The sequence below is a fragment of the Trachypithecus francoisi genome, unplaced genomic scaffold (assembly GCF_009764315.1).
Source record: "Trachypithecus francoisi isolate TF-2019V2 unplaced genomic scaffold, Tfra_2.0 Lachesis_group10, whole genome shotgun sequence".
Lineage (NCBI taxonomy): Eukaryota > Metazoa > Chordata > Mammalia > Primates > Cercopithecidae > Trachypithecus > Trachypithecus francoisi.
The window spans coordinates 53023415-53046557 of record NW_022681455.1 but is presented as its reverse complement, the minus strand read 5'-3'; the positions used below and the strand labels follow the sequence as shown (position 1 = coordinate 53046557).

At 43.0% G+C, this 23143-nt stretch overlaps 3 protein-coding genes across 14 annotated transcripts in view; 2 read left to right on the top strand and 1 right to left on the bottom strand.

Annotated features, from left to right (window-relative positions):
* FBXO9 (F-box protein 9) overlaps window positions 1–3978 on the bottom strand; it is a 37128-nt gene extending 33150 nt beyond the window's left edge. For 2 of the 4 annotated variants that reach the window (XM_033217454.1, XM_033217455.1), the window contains exon 1: window positions 158–296. Coding sequence is in view for 1 of the 4 variants with exons in the window: in XM_033217453.1 (XP_033073344.1) it covers window positions 158–160 (3 nt within the window). In the remaining 3 variants the exon portion in view is untranslated. Of the gene's footprint in view, window positions 1–157; window positions 298–3800 lie in introns of those variants that run through there. The other 2 variants (XM_033217456.1, XM_033217453.1) reach the window with 2 other exon arrangements.
* LOC117087363 lies at window positions 135–632 on the top strand. Its single transcript, XM_033217457.1, has one exon. It carries the CDS (start codon window positions 159–161, stop codon window positions 615–617), a length of 459 nt encoding a protein of 152 aa, XP_033073348.1. The 5' UTR covers window positions 135–158; the 3' UTR covers window positions 618–632.
* Window positions 3979–4083: 105 nt separating the features above from the next.
* The window catches only part of CILK1 (ciliogenesis associated kinase 1), a 61777-nt gene continuing 42717 nt past the window's right edge, over window positions 4084–23143 (top strand). For 2 of the 9 annotated variants that reach the window (XM_033217452.1, XM_033217444.1), the window contains exon 1: window positions 4084–4335. The gene's annotated coding sequence lies outside the window, so the exon portion shown is untranslated. Of the gene's footprint in view, window positions 4336–6760; window positions 6838–9165; window positions 9251–9329; window positions 9420–12450; window positions 12590–23143 lie in introns of those variants that run through there. The other 7 variants (XM_033217445.1, XM_033217447.1, XM_033217450.1 and 4 more) reach the window with 7 other exon arrangements.

Sequence of the window (23143 nt, the reverse complement as noted above, 5' to 3'; positions counted from 1 at the left end):
GCACTCCCTGTCAGGCCAGGGCCCTCTAACGGGTGGTGACCGTGAAGCTCCCACTCCTCCCAGAGGCCCCGCCGACCCCCAGCCCTAGGCCCGGCCCCTCCTGCACACCGCGCTCCCGCCCCGCGGCGTCCACCCTCGAGCCCCCTGGCCAGGTTACCATGCTGGCGGGGCGGCCTGCTGCGCTCGAGGGGCTCTCCGTGCCCCCACTGCACCGCCCCCCGGAGGAGGGGTGCTGGGTGTCTGGGTGTCTACTCCTGCCTGTCTCTGCAGCAGAGCTTAGCAGAGTTCTCGGTCGGAGAAGCGCACCAGGCAGCGGCAATAACTGCGGGCCCGGCGTACGGCAGCCATCTTCGCGGGGCAGGGGGCCAGATCGGGGCGCGCTGGGGTGGCGGCGGCGGCCGGGGACTCGGGGAGTGGAGGGACGCCCGTTGCCAGCCGAAGCAGGGTATTATGCGAACACCGGAGCTTCAGCCCTACTGGAGACCCCGGACGCCGCTGCGGTGCTGCCCCCTCAGCTGCGCAAACCTGCGCCGACGCGCCGAGCATGCGCAGTGTCGGTGCTGCCCGTGTGCGCTGCCCGGCCACCCAGCCCCGCGGGCTGCCTCGTGGTAGGCTAGGGGTCGCGGACCTACTGTATGCGCGCGCCTGACGCTGGGTGAGGCTGCCCGGGTGCCGAACCTCAAGCTCAACCCGCGTGTTGGGCTAAGTGAACACTTAAGCGAACTTGAACAAGCACTACCTCAAAAATGTTTACAACCCAAATTTAGGGGTGGGCCCCTAAGGCAAGCCGCCCTGAGAAGCATCGAACTGGACGCTTGGGACTGTCGCAACAAAGTCCTCGGAGCCTCTGGCTAGAGTCCCGCGCCAGGAATGCGGGAATACAAACTTCTCAACAGTCACAGTCGTTACAACGACTGAAGTTTTTGAGAGCACAGACAGACTGGAGGTTAAGGAAAAGACGCGCTTTGGTGCCCAGCAGGAGGAAAGAGCCAACGCAAGGCACGTCTCACTACAGATCCCATAATGCAGTGAGAGAAGGTCTTGCGACTCCATGGCCCTGAAACCCAAGTGCCGTGGAGACGGCGCCCGCGAGGCACTCTGGGATTTGTAGTCGGCCTCTCAGGTTTGAGCACCGGAACTTACACTTGGTCCTCCGCCCCACCTCTTAAAGCCCAAACTACCTTATTTCTTCTCAAGTGAATGTACTTGTTTATCAGGTGATATTTTGTTTTTACACAATTTAAATCTTTTTAACTACGAGTTTGCCTGTGAAAACTGACAGGCTTCATATTACCTTCATTTAGCAACATATACTGAGTTTTTAAAGTTTTTACTGGTGCCAGGAACTAATAGAGTTCCAAACATTCAACGAGTTTACAGAGTTTAAATTTCTAACCCATTCTATTCTGGAGAGATTAAAAATGCGGTACATCGGCTGGGCGCGGCGGCTCACGCCTGTAATCCCAGTACTTTGGGAGGCCGAGGCGGGTGGATCACGAGATCAAGAGTTCGAGATCAGCCTCACCAACATGGTGACACCCCCGTCTCTACTAAAAATAGAAAACTTAGCCGGGCGTGGTGGCACGCGCCTGTAATCCCAGTTACTCAGGAGGCTGAGGCAGGAGAATCGCTTGAACCCAGGAGGCGGAGGTGGCAGTGTTCGCGCCACTGCACTACAGCATGGGCGACAGAGTGAGACTCCGTCTAAAAAAAAATTGTAGTACATCCTTGGCACAGAAATGGACGTGAAAGTGCTGGGGGAGAGGGGAGAGAGAGAGAGTGAAGGGGAGGGAGAACGAGCTACAATAAGGTAGTCCAAATGCTATGTTTTGTTTTGTTTGGAACGGAGTGTCGCTGTCGCCTAGGCTGGATTGCAGTGGCGCCATCTGGGCTCACTGTAACCTCCGCCTCCCGGGTTCAAGGGATTCTCTTGCTTCAGCCTCCTAAGTAACTGGGATTACAGCGCACGGCACCAAGCCCAGCTAATTTTTGTATTTTTAGTAGAGACGGGGTTTCACCATGTTGGGAGGCTGGTCTCGAACTCCTGATCCACCAGCCTCGGCCTCCCAAAGTGCTGGGATTACAGGCGTGAGCCACCGCGCCCGACCTGCCATGTTAATATTGGGATCCACCCTTCGGATGCGTGTGTTTTTATTTGCACGGTAAGTCAGGTACCTATAAAAGATGCCTTAGTGTTTAAAAGAAGCCAAAAATGTAAGTTTTTAGTTTTAAAGGAGACTCTAGGGCTTAAATCTTTTTAGGGATAAATTTCCTCCCAAAGAACTCCTTAAATTTGGACTTTGAAATTAAATTGGGGGGAAAGGTTAAATCTAAAGATTTACAATAGAATAAAATGATAAATATGATTCTTTTACAAACTGAGAATGAAGTATTGAAATAGTTTCAGAACAAATCTGTTTCATTTAAAATGTTGAGTGCTAGTTTAAAATAGCCTGGTCAATTACACAGATGGTTTCTTTTATTCTAGCAAGTAGTTAAAGCTTAATAAAATAATATTTGTAAAGATAAATTGAGCATTAAAACACTATTATGCTTCATAGCTACTAATTTTCTATTTTCAGTCAATTCCACAGTATACACTAGACCTCATTACAAGATTATATTCTCATATTATATTTACAGGATTATAATTTCCTGAGGCCAAAACTACTGATCTAAGCTACTTAGTAGCCTAGCAGACTCTTGCTAAAAGGTAGACCTCTGTTTGCCAGGTAGACCTGCTTGGACAATTTGACTAAAACTGATCATTTTACTTTAGAAATTGCTTTTCATGGCAGTAGTATATGACTTGTTAGATTCCTTGTCATGTCTCTTTATCTTTTCGCTGATAATGATGTTCAGTTTTCATTTGCCATATGGGCTGGCTGTTAAATAGGTAAGCACAAAGGTAGATATCAATGTTATACATATGTTAAGTGACCAGAATACCTTTTTCCATTTGGGAGAGGAAATCTAAAGGTTGACTATCTTATGCCTTGCATGCTTCTTCCACAAGATCAAGAGGAGAGAGGGATTCAGGCCTTGGTATAGATTTCTTCAGTAAAAAACAATCTTCAGTCTGTAGAATTAAAAAATAAAAATAGTGAGAAAAAAACTGATATGATGATCAGCTGGGAATTGTAAACTCAGCGAACAGTCCACGAAGTGTTAAAGAGTTACTGCTTTATTAATTAAATTTGTGTTGCTTATGACCATGTGACCCAGCAACATTAGCACCAGAATTTGAGAGTGCAGCCCAGATATTTGTTTTAACAAGTCCTCCAGGTGGTTCTGATGCTTCCCGCTAATGTTTAACAACTGTTGGCTTAGAACAATTATGCAAATTTAAAAAGCAGGGACCTGGAAGCAACTTCTTTATTCAAAGCCCTGTAGCCTCATAAAGATGATTTTAGGTAATGTCTACAATATCACTTATGACATAAATGAATTTGTTATAAAATTACATGTTAGTGTTAGATTAGTTAACTAGTTAGATTGTTAACTAGTTATAGGGAATCTAACATGTTGTGTAGAGGATATCTGACTAGAGTCAGTTTCCCATCTGGAGAAGAGTCTAGTCTTTACAACTACTTGCTAACAACATAAAAACTGTTAAGAGTTCAAAGGAATGCTAACAATCAGTTGGGTTTTCATTTTATTTTTCTATAAAGGTAACATGAAATTTGCTGTTTAACCACTTTGAATACAATTCAGTGACATTGATTACTTAATTAGGTGGCATTAATGACGTGCCACCTCAGCTACGTTTTTTCAAATAAAAATGTTTTCACAACGATTACCTTTCATTAAATGTGCTCAGAACGTCCATCGACAGCCTCCATATTTCTAAGTCTTGATGGTTGATCGAGCCGATCTGCAATGAGGCGTTCGTTTGGAGTCGGAGATAGCCTTGTGGTCAGCAGGCGTTAGGGGTCCCTGGGCGCTGTGCCGCCCTTGGCCCAGAGCTGCGCCGCGCGGCTCGGCCGGGCGAGCCGAGGCGAACGGGACGCGGTGCAGGGACGCGCAGGGCCAGCGAGGGGAGCTGCAGGGTAACTTTTCCCAGGGAAAGCAGCCGGTCGTCCCCAGTAGAAGCCACCCAGCCTTTTGTTTGTTTTCCTGCCGGAGGCTGGAAAACGGCCGGGTTCCTGCTGCACTACCATGCGCCGTGCGGCCCGTGCGACTCGGCGGACCTCGCGGGCGTCCCTGCACGGAGCCCTCGGCCGGTCTTAGCAGGGATTGTCCCCATTTCCAGCTCCGGAGCTGGCGGCTGTGCCCCGCTCGTCGAGGAGCTGCGCTCACCGCAGGGGCGGGCCCCCGCCTGAGTTCGCGGCGCCAGTAAGTGGGGCTCCGGGATTTGGGGGCTTATGCCGGGCGACCTGTCACTTTAGTAGCTGCTGGGCTGGGGCGGCGGGGAGACCCCTGGCCGGTGGCCCCTTGATGGATCGGAGGCGCAGGAAGAGGCTAATGGGTTATAGTTTCTTCCCGCGATCATATGGTTCTCTCCTTCCTGGTATGAAAACTCGGAGCCTAGAGGATTTTGATGGGTGTTTATCTTTTAGTCTTAAAGAGAGGGAAGACCCTAGCCCATTTGAAGCCTCGTTGCAGGGCACGTTGAGGACTTGCTCTTGGAATTTCCCTGACTAGGCCCTTGGCTGTCCCACAAGGGGTCTGAGCAAAAATCCTCGCGTACTTATTTTGCAACCATTTTTTTTACTGGATTTCTTTCTGCTCTGATTTCTTTCTTATTAATCTGAGTAGCTGTTATGAGAAGGATATTGAAGGATTTTTCAGAACAACTGATTCTTTTGTAATGTTAACCTTTTAAAGTTTGACTTTGACACTAACATTAAGGACTTATATGTAAGGTAGCTAATGCATCATTCTGCAGAGAAGAGTATTCATTTCCACTTATAACTAAATAAGACCTGCTTTTGCTGGAGCTGGGCTAGGCTGAGGGATTTCCATACTGAATTTTGCAAAGCGGGACTGGATTTCTCTAAGGTATTGGCGCTTGTGGTTTTTTTTTTTTTTAAACCGGGAGAACTCTTTGTAGTAACAGAAGTTTGATAGTTACAGTTTTCATTTCTCACATTTCCCAGCGAGTGGGGTTTCAGGGTGTGCTTCAATAGTGAATGGCACCATTGCCGAATATAAAGTTTAAATGAGCTTTAAATTTCTGTAGTCAACATATAAATTATTAAGAAGAATTTGTGTCTCAATCATATGCTGAACTGTGCTGGGAGTTAATATATGCATAAATATGCACATTTAAAATAGTTTCTGAACAATGCGCTACAATTTGGTAAAGACTCTTTAAGGCTTTCCTATCTACTTGAGATCAGGACTTGTAAAACACTAGGAAGTAAGCATAGAAAGGAAAGCAGTCCTGGGATCCTTTATTTAAAATGACATCCCGTACCATTCCCCATTCTCTAAATGACCCTGCCGCTTTTTATTTCTCCGTTTCCACTTTGCCTTGTCCCCTTCTCCAAAGTCAAAACTGGCGGCCAGGCAGCGGCGAGGCCGCCACATTTCCTAATGAAACCAGTCTAGGTTCAGATGGTGGAGGGGGTTGCTGGAGGGTTGATGGAGTCTGTCTGATTAGGCAGACCCCTGCTGTCCTTGCCAAGGGAACTCAGCATTTGATCACAAAAAAAAGGTCTTTTCACTGAAGTTTCTTCTCCACAGACTAAGTGTAAATGAGCTACTAGGATGTCAAGCCATTTAGGAGTTTTATTTATTGACTGTTCAATATCATCAGAGCCCTTTTTATACTTTATTGTTTGTTATTCTCATTGCTTTTTGAAGTTCCTAGTACAGTGGAAATTACATTAATCTTGAAACGTTGGAATTATCTTTAACCATCTTTTCCTTCATTTCCTTCATCCTCTGTATCAATGAGTCATCAAGACCTTTGAAATATGTTTTATATAGATCCCTCCTTCTATATTCTAATCTAGTCCTCACTCTTCCTCTCCTGCAGTACTGCAACAGCCTCCCAAGCCTGACTCTTAGTAAGCTCTCATTAAATGTTTGCTGAATGAATGAATGAGAAGCTTCCCTCTGGTCTTTTCAGTGTTCTGTTGCCTGTCTAATCTTTAAAATGACCACTTCATCTTGTCTATTCTGGACGTGCAACCTTCAGTTTCTCTCCATTATGTACTATCTCAAGTCTAAAATATTATGCCTGACTTCTCAAGGCCTATCAGCCTTGCCCTTCCCGTCTAAAATCCTCTTTTCATTTCAGCATGCATCTTTGCACTCTAAACAGTCTGGTTTTCTCGCTGTCCTGCTAATGTCCCGCAGTGCCACTGCTCATAGTGCTTTCCCTAGAGACCCCCTCCCTTCTCTTCACTCTCCTGTGTGACTCCTACCTGTCCTCAGAGGAGCCTAAGTCTACTTCTCTTACAATATTTTCTCTTTCTGTTTCTCAGGATACTTGTTTGTTAGCCCTTCATTATACTGGCTGTATTGATCTCCAATTGGTTTAGGTTAATTTAAGCCTCTTTAGGGCTGGAACCGTATTTTATGCATGGTAATGTGGTATCATGGGCTTTGAAGTACGGCAGAATTGGGGCAAGGGCCTGACTCCACTTATTAGTTGTGTGGCCTTCTGTAAATCTCCTAGTATTAATCTCACATGCAAAATAGGGAAAATGCTTCCCCCCAGTTTCACCCCCGGGTTGTAGTGTGAAGATGGTCTATAGTGCCTACCCATAACTAGCATATACCTGATAAAGGTCTGCTTGTCCCTTGACAGTAACTTAACAGAGTCCAATTCCTGAACACTCAGCCTGGAGGCCTAGAGAACCAGGGTAACCATGCAGTGAATCCTTAGTAAGTATTATCCTGCCCTTACTTAAAATGGCTTGAGCTTAGGTTATTCCTGGCTGCAGCTCTGCTTCTGGGATCTGTTGCTGTTTTTCCATCTGAACCTTGCCAGGAGCACTACTGCTTAATTTTTATTTTTATTTTTATTTTTTTTTTGTACTGCTGCTCTTGCAGCAGTCTCCTCGGTTTCATTTTGTAGGATCTTGCAGAGCTAGAGTGGTCCCTAACCCTTCTATTGATGTTTGCCCTGATAAAATGCATTTTTCTGCTTGTGGGATCTGTGTGAGTGTGTGTATTTGCCTGGCGGTTCCTTGGGAGAATTCTGGGTCTAATGACTCCTCTGTATGTTGATCTGAAAGCCTGTGAATAGTATCTCACTTAACTGTTGAGTCTTTTACCTGTGGTCTTTGATAACTGTCGCTTTCTGAGAAGGGCCTATGTTTAGAGTATTAGAAATCTCCTATCTATGGACCTCAGTGTTTATGGCTGACGTGGTTGACAGAGAGAATGTGCAAACAGAGGTATGTGCCAGATGACTTATACACGTGTTTTGGGATTATAGTATAATTGTATCTTAGTTTGTGGTTGTGCTTACCTTTGAAATACAGTTTTAACTTCCTCATAAAAACACATATGTTCTAGAAAATTACCTAGTAAAAAGAATTTAGTGAAACAGATCATTTTCTGGGGTGAATTGCATTAAAATGCTAAGGAAATGTTGTGGCAGAAAGAGAAATGTTGTGGCAGAAAGAAAATCAGAGATGCCTTTGATTGCAACCAAAGAAGTAAAAGCAGCAGCTCATCAGGTCTATGTCAAGATGGTAACCAAGGTTGATGTGGGCATCCTCATTCAATCTGTCTGCACCTAGTGAACTGCTGTCCAATATTAGGAAAAACTACTACTCAACAGGTTTTAGGGAAACGCTCAACCCAAACAGTGGGCTTCTATTCCTGATTTTCTTCCAAGGAAACCGAACTATCCTTGCACATTAATTACCTGACTCACTGTGCTTTGAAAGTCTTCCTGGGTAGGAAGAGTGTCTTGTCGTGGCACTCATCTGAGCAGGCTGAAATCAAATCCAGCATATGTTGACATGTGAAGTCATGTTTGAGTTTGAGGATAGCACATCTTCAAAGATCTGCTCCCCTTTTTTTTTTAAAACTATATGGGCTCAAGATTAGCAAAATATTCATATGCTTTTTACTAAAGGGAATGTGGGGAACATTTGATACATCTTTAGTTGGCTAGAAAACGTGTATTATACAAAAAAAAAAAACTAGCCGGGCGAGGTGGCGGGCGCCTGTAGTCCCAGCTACTCAGGAGGCTGAGGCAGGAGAATGGCGTAAACCTGGGAGGTGGAGCTTGCAGTGAGCTGAGATCTGGCCACTGCACTCCAGCCTGGGCCACAGAGCGAAACTCCGTCTCAAAAAAAAAAAAAAAAAAAAAAGAAAACGTGTATTATATTCACACATTTAAAAAATATGCTACTCGGGGCGGGGCGAGGCGGCTCATGCCTGTAATCCCAGCATGTTGGGAGACCGAGGCGGGCAGATCACAAGGTCAGGAGATCAAGACCATCCTGGCTAACACAGTGAAACTCTGTCTCTACTAAAAATACAAAAAATTAGCCAGGTGTGGTGGCGGGCGCCTGTAGTCCCAGCTACTCAGGAGGCTGAGGCAGGAGAATGGCGTGAACCTGGGAGGCGAGCTTGCAGTGAGCCGAGATTGCGTCACTGCACTCCAGTCTGGGCGACAGAGCGAGACTCCGTCTCAAAAAAAAAAAAAAAAAGTTAGAAGATAACAAGGATTCTGTTCTTCTTAGTTGGGTCTCTGGATCTCATCTGTAAAGTGAGGATGTTGAATAAGCATTAAGGTCCTTTACAGAAAAAAAAAATTATAACTCTATTGTTTGAAGTTTCTTCAACATTAGGCTTTGAACATAGGTCCTAATGAATTTAGCATTCAAATCTATATTAATTAGCATTCAGTTATATTTTATCTTTAAATAAGCTAATCATGGCTGTATAAAAAATAATGCCTCAGAACCAAACAATAAAGTATTGTAGTGTAATGTCCAACTGTATTTGACAATATCATGAAAGTAACTATCTGCTTGAACTTGTAGTTCCTAGCAAATGATTATCATCCTCACTCACTTTTTTTGAAATGAAAGGGTCAAAATGGTGCCTGACTTTTCATTTGATGCTTTTCCCACCATGTCAAGAACGCTTAGTAGCCACTTGATAAATGTACAACGATGGCCCAGAGCTTATGAGAACCACACGTTTTTTTTAGGAGAGATCAGTGTGAGTTATTTTTTTACCTTTCTATAGGTGAAGCATGACCTGTGATAAAGTATTGATAACATGTAACTGCCCTTGTGACTACCATAAAAGATGATGCCTGAGAACCGGAAAGGTAAAGTACTATTGTATAATGCCCAGCTACATGTTTGGCAATATCATGAAAGTTACTAGCTGCATGAACTTGTGGTTCCCCGAAGATAGTTATTAATGGTTTTGCCCTCTTGGACATTGCCTTTGCTTTAAAGGAGAATTTACTAGAGAATGATTTAACTAAGACAAAGGTGAGTGAGAAAAATGTAAGATATACATGCCTTCATGTTATCTTAGCTGTTGAAAAGCAAATTTTTTCCTAAATAAGTGTAAAAGTTTTTAGAAGGAGTCATAATTTTGGTACCGTAGTCTCAATACAGTTGTCCAGTTTGCAAAGAAGTGGGGCGTGACAGGATGGCAGTGAGGGTGGACATGGTAGTATAGGAAAATCACCTATGGTCAGGATTGCCTTTTGAAGCTCCATAAGTTGTTCATTCATTAGTTAATTCATTCAACATGTCTTTATTGTGAGTCCGTACTTGTGCCAACTATGCCAGTTCTCTGGGAACTGAGTACTGGGAATACAGTTGTGAACACAGCAATGTTTCTGCCCTCACAGAGCTTATATTCTAAGGTTAAACACAGCTTGTATGTAACCCTGTAACCTACGGGTAAATGAGGGTTCTGTGGAGAGTACTAAAGTGCTTCTGCTTATTTGGGAGGTTTCCTCATTTTCAAGGCTTGACAAACTATGGCTTGTGTGCCAATCCTTCCTGCTGCCTGTTTTTGTAAATAAATTTGTACTGGAACACAGCCATGCCCATGTATTTACATATTGTCTTTGACTCCTTTCATGCTACAATGGCAGAGTGAAGTTGTGATGGAGATGGAGAGCCTGCAAAGCCTTACCTGTTTACTGACCCTTCACAGAAAAAGTGTGCTGATCCCTGCCCTATTTTATTTTTACATTTAGCCTTTACTTCCTTTACATTAATTCATTTTGATTTTTTGTACACATGCCAGGAAAGCATCTTACCCTGAGATCAGCTCCTCTGTCAAATGTGTTGTAATAGGTATATAGATACTGATAATATGTGGCTGACTTCGTAACTACCATAAAAGATAATGCTTTAGAACCAGAAAGATAAAGTATTATTGTGTAATGTCCAGCTACTTATTTGCCAATATCATGAAAGTTATTATCTACATGAACTTGTATGTGATATGCTCTTAGTCACTCCCCTATCTTCACTATCCCTTATCTTGCCCACCCCTGAAACACAGGCAAGGAGGACTGTTGCCACCCTCAGCAGTTTTCATTAAGCTGGGGACTCTCATTCTAGCTCATCTACAGTTTCACACATGGCAGGGTAAAGGTTTGTTTTTCTGGCTGTTTTATTTTTTATTTTTTTAACATTTCACCTTTACATCAGTTCTTTACAGTCCACCAAAGCCAACTGTGTGTCCTAGTTTAAAAATCATCTGCAAGCGATTGAAGAATTTTTTTAAGGTTCAAGGCATGAGCACCTTTGATATTGTAAGAGAAGCGACAGGGAGTTGTGGAAGCTTCTCGTAGGATTAAGGACCTAGTGCAGGATGAGTTCTTTTTTCAGAAGTTGGGATTGAAAGAGGAGAGGGATGGTAAAGGTATGAAGCAGTTTCTGGGGCACAGAAGAGGGCACATCACGTAACGGATTATCTTCTCTTGTTAGCATCCAGTTGATGCAATAGCTGAATGCATCTTTAATTCACTCCTCTGTCAAGGTAAAGACAAAGCAAGATCCATGTAAAGAAGGTCCTTTTGGCTTTGTAGCTACTATCCTTATGCAGAAAAAAAGCAGTAGTCCAAGAGGCAAAATGCTTTAAATATTCGCTTGCTAAAATGTACAGAGGCAGAAGAATTAGGTCCAGATGTACTATTTCTAGTACCTTTTTAAAAGAAATTAACAATGTTCACTGACTTTTGTAAAGTTAGGACACATTCAAACCTAGAATACAAAGTGTAATTATAAATCGATAAAGGTAAAAATGGAACTCGGAAGTACCATGAGAAGGATAATCTAATGATTTTGCATATAATCCACTTTTCCCAGGAGGATAAATGAAAGTAACAGAATCTTTTCCATGTAAGATAATTAATGCAAAGGGAGACAAGCTTCTTCTAAGGAACTGAATGGTGTCAATGGGCCTGGTAAACCACAACTCCCAGAGAACGCCAAGTTTGTTGTAATTTTTTGTCTTCTGTCTTAGAAAATGTGTAATGATGGCATTAATTCATTGATTAAGGTTTCAAAATAAAGAATGAACTACAATTTTCCCTGCCCCTCGCCTCCATTTTTTAGGCTGTGAATGAGCAAGGCACCTGATGCGAGCTGCTGGCCTTGAGCAGATGTTCTTTGCCTGCACTGAGGATTGAAGCTGAGGGGAGGGAATTGGGGCAAATCACAGGAAGGTTTTCCCCAATGTCACCTAGCCAGGAACATCCTAACATTGACTTCAGAGGTTTGCTGGAACTCTTTGAAAGAGAGATAAAGCTGTCTTTCTTTGTTAGTTGGGTACAGCCTTACCCAAAGGCCAGAGGCCTGATCTGACCGCATGGAGGGGCCTTTCTGTGACTCTCTGAGACTCAGTCGTCCTGGCATTGTTGTGGGAGGGCCCAGGCTGCCTCCCTGCCCCAGCTATTCTATGGTATTCACTGTTCTTCCACTTCAGAACTTCCAAACTTTTAGTTGGGCCCAACAGTTTATCTTTATTTTGCGTATGACAAAATAGAAGCACTGAGAATTTTGAGGTACTTAGCCAAGGTGGTACAGAAAATAAATAGCAAAGACTAAAACTCAAATTTGGGCCCTTCAAACAATCATTGAGGACTTGCTACTGCAAGTGGAGTGAGAACACGAAGATAAAGGAATCTTGGAGAGTGTCGAGGATGAAGCAGAGGGTGCACCTGCGGGTCACTGCCACAGGGAAGGGGCCAGCAGTGAGGTGAGGACAAGGCACTATGGCATCAAGGGAGAGGGGCCATTCTCTGGATCTATATGTGTGGGTTGGGGCAGGAGGCTTGGAAGATGTGATGTGTGAGCTCGGAAGAGAAGGAATTGATGTTTAATGTTCACTGGGGCCTGACTGAGGCACTGGGGCCTGACTGAGGCACTGGGGCACTTGTGCGTCTCTTGAAAGAAAGGTGTGTAGCATACGGGGTCCTTCGGTGGCACTGTCTTCTCCGCTAACCTTTGTTCATGTGATGCAAAAAGCAGAAACATTGATCCGTTTTTTTCTTAGACAAATGCTAGCTCAATTCCTGATACAGAGTCACAGAATCACGCAGCTTTAGAGGAAGAAACCACCTTAGAGCAAGTCCAATGCCCTGATTCCACCGAAAGTAAACCCAAGGACCAAGAGATGCCCCGAGGCACAGCAGGTCAGTGCTGAGTGAAAACTGGGACCGGCCGGGCGCGGTGGCTCAAGCCTGTAATCCCAGCACTTTGGGAGGCCGAGACGGGCGGATCACGAGGTCAGGAGATCGAGACCATCCTGGCTAACATGGTGAAACCCCGTCTCTACTAAAAATACAAAAAACTAGCCGGCGAGGTGGCGGGCGCCTGTAGTCCCAGCTACTTGGGAGGCTGAGGCAGGAGAATGGCGTGAACCCGGAGGCGGAGCTTGCAGTGAGCCGAGATTGCGCCACTGCACTCCAGCCTGGGCGACAGAGCGAGACTCCGCCTCAAAAAAAAAAAAAAAAAAAAAAAAAGAAAACTGGGACCAGTCCTCACTTTGCCTCCACCGTGGGCATGTTGGTGCTGCTGATGGCTCCAGTGGATTCGCTGATGTTTAATTGTAGAATGAAGCCAACAAGAGCATAGCCATATCACTGGTTTCCATATTTGGGCTTTGAGATACAAAATACTACTTCTGTTCCTCTCATTTTCAGATCCTCCAAAGATTTCATGATCTTTTGAAACCTTTTCCTTAAGTTTGGTACAGTCAGCCTGGGCTCCTATCTCATTTCTGCCATATTAGTCGTATAACCTAGACATGTAACTTGTGTCTCAGTTTCCTTCTCTGTAAAATAGGGATAATAGTAGTAGTACCTACCTGGTAGAGTTATGAGGGTTAAATATACTAATAATATATGCATAAGCACTTATAATAGTACTATGTACATACTACTAAAATTACTATGTTTTGGGCGTATTTGATATATTAGGGTGCTAAGTGTAGATTTGTTATAGTGAATGATTTATCCAAGTGAATTTCTTAGAGTCAAAGTAGAATTTAGAAATACTGCGAGTTAGAAATACATGCTAATTCTCAAGGTAATGGACAGGCTGCTACATTCCATTCATTTCTCAAGCAGTGTTAACTGTCTGTACCAGAAGCTGAATTTAAATGCTGTCAGGGCAGAGGAGGAAAATAAAAGACTCAAGGAAGCTGGGTGTGTGCTTGTCAAACAGTAAGAAATTGCTCTTCTCTTCTAAAAAAGAACAATTTTTATTCCCTTCCAATTTTTCTTTAAGCATAAGGTGTTTTGTTTTGTTTTTTTCAGGCTTTTACTTTGTCACTTTTGATATAGGCTTAGGAACAGAAAAATATTTTTCATCCAGTAAAACAAGTGGCTATGAAGGCACACACAAAAAAGGACAGCTTTAAAAAAAAAAAATGGCAAGTGACAACAAGGAAAAAATGGGGACTGTGGGGAGCTGCAGAGCACACACCCAGCCTGAAGAGGTGGGGACATTTCTTCCATTTCTTATTACCATGAAGGGCTAAGGACCCCAGGTGGCTCCAAATCGGGATTTATATAGGACATTCCGGTTTTTCTTTTGAGATGGAGTCTCACTCTGTCCCAGGCTGGAGCGCAGTGGCGTGATCTCGGCTCACTGCAACCTCTGCCTCCCTGGTTCAAGCAATTCTCCTGCCTCAGCCTTGCGAGTAGCTGGGTTTACAGGTGCACACCACCATGTCCGGCTAATTTTTGTGTTTTTAGTAGAGACAGGGTTTCACCATTTTGGCCAGGCTGGTCTCGAACTCCTGACCTAGTGATCTGCCACCCTTGGCCTCCCAGAGTGTTGGGATTACAGGTGTGAGCCACTGCACCAGGCTGAAATTCCTTATTTTTAAATCTGGGATTCAGCCCCCAGAGTGCCAGGGTGCCATCTCTGGTCCACACAGCATGGAATCTCCATATGCTAATGTCGTATACTCAGAGATTTCAGGCTAGAATTGTCAAGTCTTGTTCACTGTGCAAAGTTAAAGAGAAGTACGCTTCAATAAAGAAAATGTGGTACGTACACACCATGGAATACTTCGCCGCCATAAAAAGATATGAGATCATGTCCTCTGCAGGGACATAGATGAAGCTGGAAGCCATCATCCTCAGCAAACTAACACAGGAACAGAAAACCAAACACCACATGTTCTCACTCGTAAGCAGGAGTTGAACAATGAGAATACATGGACACAGGTAGGGGAACAGCACACACCAGGGCCTGTTGTGGAGTAGGGGGTCAAGGGGAGGGAACTTAGAGGACGGGTCAATAGGTGCAGCAAACCTCCATGGCACACGTATAGCTATGTAACAAACCTGCACATTCTGCACATGAATTCTGGAACTTAAAGTGAAATCAAAAAGATGAGTACATTCTATATTTTAAAATGGAATGTCCTTGTTCACTGGGTAAGTAAGCACAGATTTCTGATTTCATTTCTAAAACACCCAACTTTGAATGAATGAAAATCACTGCTGTGCAATTTAGATGACTGTGTAAAAGTCTTTGGGATGTTTTGCTGGGGAGCAATAGGCAAAATAATAACCTGCAAAGATACCAAGTTCTAATCCTTGGAACCTGTGAGTGTTACTTTATATGACACAATGGGCTTTGCAGATGTGATTGAATCAAAGAATCGGAAATGGAGAGATTATCCTCCAGTATCTTGGTGGCCTTAAATGAAAACACAAGTCCTTATAAGCGAGAGACAGAGGAAGATTTAAAAACAGAAGACAAGAAAATGTGATCATAGGGCAGAGATTGGAGTGATGTGGTCATAAGCCAAGGAGTGCTTGCAACCACCAGAAGCTGGAAGAGACAAAGAATGGATTCCCTCTAGAGCCTCTGAAGGAAGTGCCAGTACCTTTACTTCAATGCAGGAATGTTAGTTTCGGACTTCGGACCTCCAGAAACCTGGAAGAATAAATTTCTGCTCTTTTCAGCCACCAACTTTGTGAACGTTTGTTGGAGCAGCTGTGGGAAATTAATATAACTGACAAGGAAAACTGTATAGTTTAAAAAAATTAATTTTTGTTATCTATACCTGTATCAGAATATGGATAAGTGACATGTCCTTAACAAGAAAAATTAGCTGTAGTTTAGAAATTGGTGGCCCAGAGCCTTCCTTGAGATTCCTAGCCAGTGATCCACAAAGTGACTCCTTCCTTGTGCACCAGTAGCACTCTCATCTCCACTCCACGTAGGAACTTAACCCAGCGTCCATGTCTCCTGGTCATTTGTGTATTTCCTACCTCTCCAACTGCATGAGAAGTCCCCAGAGGCCAGATCTGTCATTCGCAGATCTGTGGATCTTCTATCTCAATACTGAACATAGGGCCTTATACTTAATTTTTCACTTGAGTGATGCTTTGTTGATACTTTAGTGTCTTGAGCATATTTCACATACTGCTATATATCAAAAACGTATATTTATATGCTTTTTTAAATTAAAAAAAAATTTTTTGGGGGGACGGTCTTGCTCTATTGCCCAGGCTGGAGTGCGGTGGTGTGACCTAGGCCCACTGCAACCTCCACCCCCCAGGCTCCAGCAATCCTCCCACCTCAGCCCCATAAGTAGCTAGGACTACAGGAATGCACCATCACGCCCAACTAATTTTTGTATTTTGTAGAGATGGGGTTTTGCCATGTTGCCCAGGCTGATCTTGAACTCCTGGATAAGCAGTATGCTCACCTGGGCCTCCCAAAGTGCTAGGATTACAGGTGTGAGCTACCATGCCCAGCCTATATAATTTTATAAAATAAACAACATATTTACATATATATATAATATATTTATAATATATGAATATTATATGTATGTGAATATGTATATAGATACACACACACACACACAAATGTGAGTAAACCTCACAACCATAGAAAACACAATAGTTGGCTTTTTTTTTTTTTTTTTTGAGACGGAGTCTCGCTCTGTCGCCCAGGCTGGAGTGCAGTGGCCGGATCTCAGCTCACTGCAAGCTCTGCCTCCCAGGTTTATGCCATTCTCCTGCCTCAGCCTCCCGAGTAGCTGGGACTACAGGCGCCCGCCACCTTGCCCGGCTAGTTTTTTGTATTTTTTTAGTAGAGACGGGGTTTCACCATGTTAGCCAGGATGGTCTCGATCTCCTGACCTCGTGATCCGCCCGTCTCAGCCTCCCAAAGTGCTGGGATTACAGGCTTGAGCCACCGCACCGGCCAATAGTTGGCTTTTTTAACAAATTGTAAAGAATCCAACAGTAGAAACAGCCTTCTACTTATGGACTGAGGTCTCAATGGAGTGACTTATGGGTAAAATATTATGCTGCCAGTGTGTGGTGTCTGGTCTACACAGTGTGAAATCTTTGTATGCTAATGTCATATACTCAGAGATTTCAGGCTGGAATTGTGATGTCTTGTCAGGTATCAAAGTTTTGATATTTGCCTGCTTCTTTGAAGCACTCACTCTGTAGATGTAGGTGTCTCCCATTAAGTATCAAAGAAGGATGTATTAATATTATTACACTAAAAATAGTCATTAGAGTGCTGAAACCTTTTTTCCTGTTAGAACTCCAATTGAGGCTGGGCACAGTGGCTCCCACCTATAACCCCAACACTTTGGGAGGCTGAGGTGGGCAGAGTGCTTGAACTCAGGAGTTCAAGACCAACCTGGGCAACAGAGCAAGTCCCCGTCTCTACAAAAAATACAAAAGTTAACCAGGCATGGTGGTGTGTGCCTGTAGTCCCAGCCAATCAGGAGGCTGAGGTGGGAGGATTGTCTGAGCCTATGAGGCTGCAGTGAGCCATGATCACACCATTGCATTCATCTGGGAGACAGAGCAAAACCCTGTCTCACAAAAAGAAAAAGGAACTCAGCTTGAGAGTTCTGTGTTTGCCTTGGTTGCCTTTGACTGAAGCTCTGTGGCTGTCTATAGTAAATGTCACTATCGATGACATGCAGAGTGGTCCCCACGTTGTGCCCCACTTGTCATGCAAAGTGGAATCCTTTCATGTTTCCCACCTGCCGTGTTACAGGCACATGACTGGATTCCACAAGGTCACAAAGCTTCAGCTAGCTAGCTGTCCAAGCAACCTGGAGTGATACCGAGTGCCATTTTTGGACTTTCTTTTACCACAATAGGTTTGTATCTTATTTGCATCATATTTTCTTTCAAAATGGAAGCAGATAATGGAAAGGAAATGAACATTAGGCTGACAGTTACTTCTAATTTGTCTCCAGCTGTACACCTCTTTCAGTCTTCAAAACTATGCTAACCATAAAGGTCTATCTGTCACCTCCTGTAGAGAATTTTGTATTTTGTCACCTAAGTTAGCATAACCCACTGTATCAGGAATGCCTTCAGCTGTACTGGATAGATTAACAGTGACTTCTTCAACAGAGACCTTCAGTTAGGTTGCAAAACAATAAACCCAAAGGCATATATTTTCAGGGTTCAAGCAGCAGCCCACTGATGTCATCAAGGACTCAGCCTCTTTCTATGAATACATCCTTCACAGATGGGATTCTCATCTTTAGGGTTGATGTCTTGTAGTCGTCTCTGCTTCAGCCCTAAATGTCACAACTTTACACAGCCATGTTCAATGCAGCTTCTTTGTCAACTGTCTTTAATAGGGAGTAGATTCCTTCGCAGAAGCTCTTCTCCTTCCTCATCAGCTCACTTCACTTTTATTCTCATAAGTCCGAGCCATGGCACCACTCCTAAACATATTTTAGTAAGGAAGTAGAATTCCTTTGCTTGGCTTAGATCTATCATAGTACATGCCCTGGGGTGGCTGCCATGCCTGAGTATGTCGAATCCTGAGTAAAATCAGGGTCCTGTAAACTAAGCAAGAAGGGGAGCATTGCTATGGAGTAGAGCAGCGAAGGTGCCTGCCATGGCTCCCTTCTTTTTTCTAGTGCATTGTCCATCGCCCTATTTTCCCAGAGCAACAGTAAGTTTTTGTTCTTTACTTTCAGATTATGACATGAGTCATCATATTTGGACAACCACAAAAAGGATGAATAACAATAACACCATTCTCAAGTGTATTTAACCACATCCTGCTAGGATATGCTCAGATTTGACTATGAGCTGACTGGTGCTTCTTGTCTAATGCTAGTTTGGCTAATACCATTCACTTTTTTTCAGTATGGGAAAATTCACTAATGTGAATAATAGAAAGCTCAAAGAGTGCTCATGGTTTTGTCCTCTGGATCCATACCTAGTGTAACTAACCCTTCTCTCTGATGTCCCTTTGTACACTTGGGACAATTATCATGGCTTTCCAAGTCTCCTTTGCTTCCAGCATCCGGTGTTTCTTCATCTACCCTTCTTGTACTTCCATTTAGATGCCACACTATGTTCTTCAATGTTTATCTTGAAGCATCTGGAGCAGTAAACCAAGGGTATGATGGGACTATTGCATTCCTTATTCTGAACACAGGCTGCCTTATCGAACAACTCCAGTGGGCACCTTTCACGTTGTGTTCTATGTGAATAGAGTACCCTGGAGTGATATGGTGTATCAGCCTTGTCTGAATGCTGTGTTCCCAATAAGAGCTCCAATAATACTCTATCTTTGGGGAAAAATAAAACAACCTTAGAGCTATTTGCTTATTGAGCATCTCCAGTGAGAGGTTTGGTACATACCTCAAATTCAGCGCCCCAGAAAACAGAACCCATATCTCTGTACATTGTCCAAATAACACAAGCACACACATTCGCTATCTCAAACCCACAGTCTCCTGTTGTATCTAAGACTCACCCAGTCCAGTGCCTTTGTTCGGGCCTTCATCATATTTCACCTGGGCTACTGGAGTAACCTAATTAGTCTCTGCGTCTGATCTCGGTATGCTGACACCTATGTCGTCTCCAGAGGGATTTTATTCATGCTGTTTCTCTGCTTTAAAAACTCTGAGAAACTCCCTTCTGTCGGACAAAAATCAGACTCCTGCGTGAGGCCAGGTGCACTCACACCTATAATCCTAGCACTTTGGGAAGCCAAAGTGGGAGGATTGCTTGAGCCCAAAAGTTCGAGACCAACCTGGGCCAAAAAAAAAAAAAAAGAGAGAGACCTCATCTCTTAAAAAAAAAAAAAAAAAAAAATCATGCCTCGTAGTGTACACTAAGTACCCCCAGCTACTTGGGAGGCTGAGGTGGGAGGATTACTTGGGCTTAGGAGGTTGAGGCTGCAGTGAGCTGTGATTTTGTGCCACTGTACTTCAGCCTGGGTGACAGAGTGAGACCCTGTCTCAAAAAAATAACAAAACAAAAGCAAAAACAAAAAACTCCTGCATGATACACATACACATTCATAATTGGGCCCATCCTAACTTTCTAGCTATTTCCTGCAGTTTCCCCCACTGCCCTCCGTTGGATTGATTTTATACCCTAGCCTTGTACTTATCCCTGGTTGCACATCAGACCTGGAAAACTTTCAGAACTCTCAAAGCTCAGCCCCCATCTTGACCTGCTTCTTGGGGCTGGGGCTAGGCGTGAGTAAATGTTAAAGGTTCTCTAGGTGATTCTGTATTCAACCAGGGTGAGAACCACTAGGTTGTGCCTGCCCTCTTGTGAACACACCAAGCTCTTGTATTCACCAACATTTTTACAGTTTCCTCCACTTATAATTTCTTTCTCTCCTTTTCTGCGTAAGAAAACCTTTTTCATTTTTTAATATCTTGATACTACCTCTTCTCTGAAGGACTGTCAGATCTCTCTCCTCCTCCCAAGAGTTGGTTGCTGTCTACTGCATTCTCATAGCAGTTTCTACATTTTTTGTGTATTTGTCAGTTGTGTGTGATTTAAAGGAGAGACCCTAGCCTTATCCATAGTGTGCCCAAGAACCTTGCATAATGCTTAGCATCTCATTAAAGTTTAAATAAAATTATACCATCTGCCATCAATGCTTGAAGAGACACTAGTCTGATCTATTGTATAGTTGTTAGGTAATTAGCTGAAGTAGCATAAGAAATTAGAAAGTAACTACCATGGTGTGGTGAGAGTCATATCTTGCCAGAGTACTTAGATTTTGTTCCTTGATAATATGACAGACTATAACAAGGAGGAATTGTTGGGGTGACTGTGCATTGAATGAATCCAATCTATCTGGATTTCCATGAAGTTCTTAATTCTTTCATAAATAGCTTTCTCAGTGATAATCTAGGAAACCATTGTTCCCATTGTACAATTTAAGTGGATGATGAAGGGACATTAACTATCCAAAAAAGACTTTATTATTAATAACGGATATAAATCAGTAGTATAATGCCATTGCAAAAAGCATGAGGGAAGCCCACATGCTACTGTAATATAGGTTACTATTAAGTTTTGGTCACCATAGTTCATCAAGGAGATGGAGAAATGAGAAATGTGTGAGGATTCAGAGATGAATGCCAAAGGTAATTAAAGGAGTGGAAAATGCTTTCTCTAAGAAAAGGTCGTGTAATTAAGGCAGGAGAAAGCTGAGAGACACATGCTTGATTTCTAATTTCATGTGCATAGACATTTTTATCACATGGCTTCTTTATATCCACAGAAAAGTAGGCATGAAGAAATTTGCTTAAATTAGAATATGCAAGTGTTGGTTGGACATGAAGAAAAATATTCTAACTGGATTACAAAATGCAGATCTGATCATGTTAGCCCCTAGTTACAAAACTTGAGGTGACTTCCCATTGTCTCTAGGGCAAAGCCTCCTTTAAACAAAACATTGTTTATCAGTTGGCTGATTCTTTTGATAAATCAAGCTTCCAGTGATTTTTTTTTTCTAGGAAGATGACATACAACAATGGTTTGGGAGTCTTAATTTGTTAGAAAGTGAAATAATGAATGATAGAGAATTCATACACAGATGTGTCTCAACTGAGAGTGGGGTTACATCGTAAGTTAAAAAATCATTGTAAAAAATACATTTAATTCACCTAACCTACTGAGCATCATTGTAAGCCTCCCCTGTCTTAAACATGTTCAGAACACTTACATTGGCCTATAGTTGGGCAAAATTATCTAACACAAAGCCCATTTTATAATAATGCATTGAATAGTTCATGGATATATTGACTACTGCACTGAAAGTGAAAAACAAAATAGTTGTATAGGCACTCGAAATATGATGTCTACTAAATGCATGTAGCTTTGGTGCCATTGTAAAGTCAAAATATCATAAGTCAAACCATCATAAGTTGAGGACTGTGTATATGCTACATGAAAAAAATAGTTGAAGATAAATATTAAGAAGAAAAAGGGGAAAACAAATGCAGAGCCAAAACTGCTTGTGCTGTGGTCCAAATGTACTTTTTGGGTTAAAGCACAGCCTGAATCCAATCTATTCCATAATACAGTAATCATGAAGTGAAGGAACCATGGTATATCACAGTGTTCTGTCCTCTCAACAAGTTGTATTAAATAAGTCTGCATTTGTATATTTTGATCTAAAATAAAACATTTAAGATGCCTGTATCTTTTAAAAATTTCCCTTCTACCATTTTAGGGATAATTGAAATTTTTAATCTGTAATAATTTTAAATTTACATAAATTGCAAGAATACTAAAAGAATACCCATACATCCTATCTTAGTCTGCTTGGGCTACCATATATAACATAATATCAAAGACTGGGTATCTTAACAGAAATTTATTTTTTTCACAGTTCTGGAGGCTGGAGAGACTAAGATCAAATGGTTTAGTTTCTGGTGAGGGCTGTCTTCCTGGCTTTTAGATGGCTGCCTTTTTCCTGTGTCCTCGTGGTAGGGGGTGTGGGGGAAATTTGGAGGAGGGATATCATTCAGTCCATAGCATACCCTTTACCCAGATTTACCTGTTGTTAACATGTTACCCCATTTGTTCTCCCCGCAATGCACATAAAAATTTTGTTCTACCCACTTGAGAATAAATTGCATACGTCATGGTCCTTTAACTGTAAAACCCTCAGAGTGTATTTCCTAAGAATGAAACTACATTCTTTCTGAATCACAGGACAGTAACTACAGCTACAGTAACTTTAACACAGATAAATATTTTTATCTAATATACTGCCCATGGTTTCAGGATGAAACTGTTCCACCTCAGATCATCAGGCGTTAGTGTCCTAAGGAGCATGCAACCTAGATCCCTTCCATGGGCAGTTCACGATAGGGTTCCTGCTTTTGTGAGAATCTAATGCCGCCGCCGCTGATCTGACAGGAGGTGGAGCTCAGGCAATAATGCTCACTCACCCATGGCTCTCCTCCTGCTGTGTGACCTAGCTCCTAACAGGCCACAGACTGGTTCACAGCCCTGGGTTTGGGGACCCCTGCTTTATAGCATTTTCTTCTCCAGTGCAGATTCCAGTCAAAACCTGTATTTGAAAAAATGGCATCTGGGTTCCTCCATAAACAAAACTCTGCCAACTCTTTCTACAAGCTCCCCGTTTCCCACCCCCCAATTTCAAGCCTCTGTCTCTTAGTTTCTGCTTCTTGGAGTACTAGAATCCCATTTGCCCTACAAAACACCTGCTTTTCTCTTTTTTAAGATAATCTTTTACGAAGATTTTTTCTGCCCTCCCTAAGCCCAGATGGAATTGACCCAGCTGGAAACCAAGAGGGCTTTCTCCTTAATTCCCCTCCACATCTTGTACCCTAAGCGTACTGGAAATATCTTAGTTTGTATTCATGAGTGGTACATATCTGCTTCCCCCTTCCCATCCACACCCCATCCCCTGCCAGGAGACTCTAAGCTCTTTAAAAGAAG